General features: G+C 34.5%; 1 protein-coding gene across 1 annotated transcript in view; it reads left to right on the top strand.

Moving 5' to 3' along the window:
- The window catches only part of LOC141336937 (uncharacterized), a 41,297-nt gene extending 33,283 nt beyond the window's left edge, over positions 1-8,014 (top strand). Inside the window, exons 6-10 of the mRNA XM_073842660.1 lie at positions 999-1,102; positions 4,127-4,370; positions 4,763-4,935; positions 5,620-5,767; positions 7,480-8,014. Of these exons, the coding sequence (XP_073698761.1) occupies positions 999-1,102; positions 4,127-4,370; positions 4,763-4,935; positions 5,620-5,767; positions 7,480-7,734 (924 nt within the window). The 3' untranslated portion in view covers positions 7,735-8,014. The remainder of the gene's footprint in view (positions 1-998; positions 1,103-4,126; positions 4,371-4,762; positions 4,936-5,619; positions 5,768-7,479) is intronic.

Below are 8,014 nucleotides of genomic sequence, written 5' to 3'. Positions count from 1 at the left end.
TGAAATTGTATCATGCCCTCTTAAAAATGCTGGGTTGTTTTAACCCAACTTTGGGTCAAAATGTACTAACCTAACTTTTGCGTTAAAAATGTAATTGAAAAATGTAACCCAGCAGTTGGGTTAGTCCATATTTGCCCCAAATTTGAGTTGAAACAACCTAGCATTTTTATGGTGTTGATTGTGGAAGAAGTGTATTGCATTTTTGCATCATGTAACTGTTGAGTGATTCAGTCTCTTAGGTCATTATATATATATATATATATATATATATATATATATATATATATATATATATATATATATATATATCTTCTATACACTCTATACACTTTAAAAAATGCTGGGTTAAATATGGACAAACCCAGCGATTGGGTTGTTTTTGTTAAATATTTAATCCAACCTTCTGAGTAATTTTATTGAACTCAGATATTGCTTAAAAAATTACTTTCTTTCTGGCTTTTTGGGTTCATTTTAAGCCAGTCATATATACAAATATTTTAAATAATATTTAAGTTAAATAAAACTACCCAGAAGGTTGGGGTAAACATGTGACCCATCTGCTGGGTCAAAACAACCCAGTCGTGTGTTTATCCATATTTCACTAAGCTCTGGGTTGTATTTAACACATTATTTTTAGAGTGTACCTGTCATCTATTTTTACATCAACCCTTGACAACTTGTCTTTTCCATTCTACGCCTCTCCCACATCTTTCTCTTTTCTTTCTTTCAGTCTGAGAACTAAACACGGCATTGTGGTGACCTGAGTTAAGAGTCCTGAACTCTTCTGAACTGTTCACCCCATGTGAGAAACTCCTCCATTTCTCTAAATTATTTATCTATTTATTTACTCTCATCCCTCCCCTCCCTGTGCTGTTTTTGCAGCTCTTCCTTTGACCCTTTTGTGATTTCTCTCCCACCCTTTTTTCATTCTTTTTCTACATCACCCTCTTTTATCTCTCTATTCATTTTTTTTGGCTGGAATATGGCGGCAGGCCTAAAAGGAGTCGTGGTCTGAATGGGGGGCATCGCGAGTGGATTTGCATAATCTGTGGCGTGGCACTGGTGCACAGACACAGAGAGAGACGGTGCCAACCAGTCCAAGGTGAACTGAACTCTCCTCGCCAGCTCAGAGATTAGTGACACTAACAGGCTTTACAGCAGCCGAGTTCACAGAGGGTTTGGCTGACATATCAGTGCCAACTTCTCTGGCTCCCACAGTGATTGCTGTGTATGTGTGCGTGTGTGTCTGGTGAGAAACTGTTGCTTCTTTGATCGATTCTTACAAGGCAGAGACAAACGCATACGTGTACGTTCACACGTACTGTATCTGTGCGCACATACAATCAAACCAACATTTATTCAGGCACCTTCGACATTTCTCACATTGTCACAGTCTTTTCGCTATAGTTTAGAAAATGGTAATAAAATATGACAATAACTCAGAGTTAAACTGTGTCGGAACAAATTCATCTTGATAATCACAAACCAATTACAGTCAAACCAAAATTTATTAAGACACCTTTCAAATTTCTCACATTATGACAATTTATTCACTATAGTTTGAAAATGGTAATCATATATGACAAGAACTCATGAGTTACAATGTGTCAGAACCAATTAATCTTGATAATGTCAGATAACTTTGATAGAAATGTATGTAACAAAACAAGTGTCAAATCTAATTTTTGGTCCCAAATTTGTATCATTTTTACTAGTAGTTCACTTTATGAGAAGTTTTTGGGTATAATATGTCACAGTTTATTTTATTTTGTTATATCTGGTGTGTATATCTGAATAATTTTTGGTTTGACTGTATACAACAAGGCCCAAACTAAACTGAAGAAAGTTTCAGTAACTTTTAGTCTTCAAGATTCAATGTTTATGGAGCAAAAACTTGAAAATTATTATTTTGTTAATTTATTTCAAGGTCAAAGTGGTTTCCAAATTCAAGTCAGACTTGAATAAATCAAACTGTCCAAGAAAAGTCAATAATTGTGTGGTAAAATATTTGCTAAATTAAACATTGCGAAAGGTCCATTGTCTATAGCGTAGGGATGTATGAAGCACAGCTCACACAGAAGTCATCTTGAAAACCAAGCAGCTTTCTGTTGGTCAGTGCAGAGAATTTGCATGACTAAGTTGAACCAGTCAAAATATGCACAAAATCTTGCATGGATTTCAGTAGAAATGACTGGGCTTCGTCCTACAAATATTCACTGAACCTCACCTTTACTCTAAAAGGCCTGAAATATTAAATATATAACATAATGTAATAGGTACAAGTTAAAGTACACAAAGGTCAATGTTCAAAACACATGCTGTGTAAGTGTATGTCAATGAATGAAAAAGCTTAATATTATATTAAATATATTTTGTTATGCTTTAATATTATCAACTTTAAGCCCCAAAGAGATACTGTTTAAACTAAATCAGCATATTAGAATGATTTCTGAAGGATCATGTGACATTGAAGACTGGAGTAATGATGCTGATTTTAATACATTTGAATATATACAAAAATATAAAAGTTATTTAAAACAAACAATATTTCGTAATCTTGCTGTTTTAACAGCATTTTCAATCAAATAAATGCAGTCTTGGTAAGCATAAAATACTTCTTTCAAACTTCCTTCAAAATTATCTTGATGACTCCAAATTTTGAAAGATAGTGTATATAGAAGTATATATAGTATGTAGTTACAAAATCACACCCTAACCTAATAAATATGACATTTTACATTTTAAATGCTATATTGTTAATATAATTATGTACTACCAGTCAAATGTTTTTAATGTTTTTTTTTGTTTTTTTTTTAAGTTATATTTTTTTGGGCTTTTTATGCCTTTAGTGTACAGGACAGTAGAGAGTTGACAGGAAATCAATGGGCAGAGAGAGGGGAGCAGGATTGGCAATGGACCTCGAGGCAGGAATCGAACTTGGGTCGCCGTGAGCACAGTTGCGCTATATGTCGGCGCACTAACCACAAGGCTATCGGCGCCGACGACGTTTTTTAAATAAGTCTCTTCTGCTTACCAAGCCTGCATTTATTTGATCCAAAGTACAGCAAAAACAGTACAATTTTGAACTATATTTGCTATTTAAAATGACTAATTTCTATCTAATGTAATTTATTCCTGTGATTTAATAGCTGATTTTTTATCATCATTGCTCCAGTCACATGATCCTTCACAAATCATTCTAATATTCTGATTTGCTGCTCAAAAAACATGTATTTTTTTTAAACAGCTGAGTAGAGTTTTTTCAGGTTTCTTTGATGAATAGACAGTTCAGAAGAACAGCATTTATCTGAAATAGAAATCTTTTGTAACATTAAAACTGTCTTTATCATCACTTTTGATCAATTTAAAGTATCCTTACTAAATGAAAGCATTCAGTTCTATAATTTCTTTCCCCAAAACAAAACAAAAATAAATTATACTGACTTCAAGCTATTGAATGTTATAGTGTATAATGTTAAAAAAGCTTTTTTTCAGATAAATGCTGATCTTTGGGTCTTTCTAATAAAATAAAATAAATGAATGATGCTGAAAATCCAGCTTTGATCACAGGAATAAATTACATTTTAAAATATAATCAAATAGAAAGCAGTTATTTTAAATAGTAAAAAATATTTCACAATATTGCTGCTTTTGCTGTGTTTTGAATCAAGCAAGAATAGCAGAAGAGACTTTAAAAAAACATGAAAAATCTTACTGTTCAAAAAACTTTTGACTAGTAGCGTACCTAAAACCCAAATTTATTTAACCTTTTTATTTAAATATACATCTTTAACAAGACTGGGTGGAGAGACTGGTGTTTGTATGCTGTTAGATCCTCTTATAGTATGTTTTCTCACAGTACGGTCTATTCTATAGCCGTGACACTGTATTTGTGTAGAGAAACTGTTGCTTCTTTGCTGTTGGTTGCCAAGTTTTAGCTTAAATGCAGCTTGAATAAATAGGGTGGGGGTATGGGGGGAGGGTTTAAAGGCTACAGTGTTTGCATTCTTTTAAGAATTTTAAGTGTATTCTTTACATATATGAATCCCACTGTTTTCTTCCTTTCCCTCTTCCCATCATTTATCCCTTTTTCCTTGTTTGTCATTCTTCCTCTCACCCTGTTCAGGTTAAAGCTCCATCCTGAGGTAACTCGTGGAGAGGTCCGGAGGTTGTGGTCCTCTTTGTTCACTCAGCAGGATGGAACTGTGGACTTTCAACAGTTCATACGTCACTTTGGCCCATCGCCCAAATCCTGCTGTTTCCCCAATGCCAAGCACAATCCCCCCAAACGTGGAGACAATGACTTCATGCGCCTGTCCAAAACGCTCAACTGCGTCTCAGATATACTCGTGGATGCGCTACGAGCCAAGGTGGGGGTCTGAAAATACCTCTGTGATGGTGTAAAGTTCTTTGAGCTGAGATATGTTTATATTAATTAGACTATTTGTGACCCTGGACCACAAAACCAGTCATAAGAGTAAAGATTTTGGTTTGTTAGGATAGGACAATGTTTGGCCGAGATACAACTATTTTAAAAACTGGAATCTGAGGGTGCAAAAATGTTCTTACGAACTTAAAAATTAAGTTTTGATATATTTACGGTAGGAACTTTACAAAATATCTTCATGGAACATGATCTTTACTTAAATAATCATTTGAAACCAGACAATATATTGTTGGCTATTGCTACAAATATCCATGTACTTACGACTAATTTTGTGGTCCAGGGTCACATTTTATCAACCAATCTCTCTCTCAACAGGTGGAATTGTCTGTTTCTGAGCTCTGGACTGAGTTCTCTGAAATGGATTTTTCTGGAACAGGTTTTGTTAGCAGTGATGAATTTAAAGAGATCCTTATGAGTCTCTGTGTTCATCTCAGCCAGTATGAGTGTGATATATTGGCCAAGAAGTTTGACATCAACCATGATGGCAGGTAGGTACACTAACATTATGGATGACCAACCCTGCAATAAATAGATAAATAAAAAAATCGAGGAATTCATGCATAAATAAATATATAAATGGGTGAGCAAGGATATGTGATATGATAAACTAAACAGTATACTTTACTTTATAAAAACCTTAATATATAATGTGCTATTAAAGAATTTTAAAGGGATAGTTCATCCAAAAATTTAAATTGCCCCATGATTTACTCACGCTCAAGCCACCCTAGGTTTATATGATTATTTTCTTTCAGACGAATACGATAAGAGTTATAATAAATAATTTGCATTTGCATGCATGCATTTGTGTAAGAAAAAATACCTTTTTAAAACTTTAAAACTGTGACAGACTTTTTTAAATATATCTCTGATTGTGTTCGTCTTAAAGAAGAAAGTCTTATACACCTAGTATAGCTTTAAGGTGAGTAAATCATGGGGTAATTTTCGTTTTTGGGTGAACTATCCCTTTAATACATGAATTATCTTGTAATTCACTTCATAATGCATTGTCATATAATTAAAAATTGCAGCCACATTATATGTTATAATACATATCTAATAATTATTACACCTTTAAAAAGTATAATGCATTAAAACACATAACAAGCAATTATTACAAGGAATCTGAGCATTACGTGTCCTCATGGATTTTTCTTTTTGTGTCCTATCAGCGTATCCTACACCGAATTCCTCAAGCCTTTTCTATCCCAGAGTCAAATCTGGAAGCATGGATCCAATATGGCTGCGGCTCTGCAGACTCCCAGAGAAACTAAAGAAGTTGCCACTCCGGAAACATTAAGTCACAAGATCAGAAAAAAGGTAAATCATTGTTTCTAGGTGATAAAGTGCCTTGCGAAATTATTCATACCCCTTCATTTTTTTCACATTTTGTTATGTTGCTGCCTTATGTTAAAAGGGCTATATGTGACCCTGGACCACAAAACCAGTCTTAAGTCGCTGGGGTATGTTTGTAGCAATAGCCAAAAATACATTGGATGGGTCAAAATTTTTGATTTTTCTTTTATGCCAAAAATCATTAGGAAATTAAGTAAAGATCATGTTCCATGAAGATTTTTTGTAAAATTCCTACTGTAAATATATCAAAATGTAATTTTTGATTAGTAATATGCATTGTTAAGAATCTAATTTGGACAACTTTAAAGGTGATTTTCTCAGTATTTAGATTTTTTTGCACCCTCAGATTCCTGATTTTCAAATAGATGTATTTCGGCCAAATATTGTCCTATCCTAACAAACCGTACATCAATAGAAAGCTTATTTATTGAGCTTTCATATGATGTATAAATCTCAGTTTTGTAAAATTTAACCTTATGACTGGTTTTGTGGTCCAGGGTCACATATGTAACTTTCTGAAATTTAAACTCGCGACTGACACCTGTGGCCAATAAACGGAACTGCTCTTCCTTTCTGCTCGCTCTCGCAGCGCGCGCTCGTACATACACACTTCACAAGTCATCCGCTGCAAAGAAGTCAACATTATGTTTACAGAGGTAAGAACGGTCAAATACATATATTGTTTGAGAAACTAAGTTTGTTTGCAATATATATGACTAGCGGTGGTGGCAGAGTGATCTGAAAGTCAAATCTGTTTGAGTCATAAATGGTCAAATAAAAAGGCTATTGTTACGTTTATTTTGGGGAAAAAGTTACATATAGACCCTTTAAACTACTTTAAATTACTTTTTTTCCCACATCAATCTACACTCCCTACTCCATAATGCCAAAGCAAAGAATAGATTTTTAACATTTGTGCAAATTTATCAAAAATAAAAAATTGAAAAGATCCCGTTGCATAAGTATTCATACCCTTTTCTGGGACACTCAAAATTTAGCTCAGGAGCATTCATATTGCTTCTAGATGTTACTACACTTCGAGTGGAGTTAAACTGTGGCAAATTCATTTCAATGAGTATGATTTAGAAAGGCACACACCTCTCAGCAAAGGTCTAACAGCTGAAAATGCATATCAGAGCAAAAACCAAGTCCTGAGGTCAAGATAACTGCCTGTAGAGCTCAGTGACAGACTTGTGTTAAGGCAATGATCTAGGGAAGAGTTCAGAAAAAAATCTGTTGCATTGAAGGTTCACAGAATCATTATCCATAATGGAAGACGATTGGAACAACTAGGACTCTAGAAAATGTCTGTCAGCCCCTAGATAATTGCCAAATGCAGATGTGCAAAGCTTGTCACATCATACCCAAAAAGACTTAAAGGTGCTTCAACTATGTACTGAGTTAAGGGTATGAATACTTATGCAATGTACTTATTTCAGTGTTTTATTTTTAATGAATTTGTAAAATTTGCCAATCTGTTTTTTGCTTTGTTCTTATTATGGTGTGGAGTGTAAATTGATTTGGGGAAAAACTAATTTAAAGCAGTTTAACATAATGCTGCAAAAAAAAAAAAAAAGGGACAAAAATGAAGGGGTATGAATACTTTTGCAAGGCACTGTAATATGTGCAAATTAATGTGATAATATTAACATTTTCCCTGTCTTTTGGTGTTGTAGCTCCAGCGTAAGACCAAGGCTCTTAGCAAGGCCTGTGCCCGCCTGGATGGCTCTGGCACTGGGCTTCTGTCTGCATCTGAGCTGGGTGCTGTGCTACAGCTGTTTGGAGTGTGTCAGAGCCAGGAAGAGCTGAGAAGTGTGTTCTCTACCCTTCACACAAACCCGTCTGGACTCCTGGACTACCGCCCGCTCTTAATGGACAAACACAGGACATCCAGTCAAAGCAAGCACCAGCTTAGCCAAAGGAGTCAATAGGTCAGAGGTTTAAAACAAATAATGGCTACACTGACTTAGTAAATTTGTAAGATGGAGCTTTTGCCACTTTTTTCATATAAAGAGAGATGCAAAATAACATCTCAACTAAATATATTAACCCTACTGGCTTCATACATAAATAAAGATGGATAATCAATATTCAAGTTATAATCATGACATGACAATTATTATTGTATTTCTTTATATAAGATTTGGTTAGAGTCAATGAATTGTATTTCATTGCTTTACAGTGAAGTGTGTTCATGTTTTCAAAGCAGTA

The sequence above is a fragment of the Garra rufa genome, chromosome 6 (genome assembly GCF_049309525.1).
Source record: "Garra rufa chromosome 6, GarRuf1.0, whole genome shotgun sequence".
Lineage (NCBI taxonomy): Eukaryota > Metazoa > Chordata > Actinopteri > Cypriniformes > Cyprinidae > Garra > Garra rufa.
The sequence above is the reverse complement of the archived record's forward strand: the minus strand, read 5'-3'. Positions and strand labels throughout refer to the sequence as shown.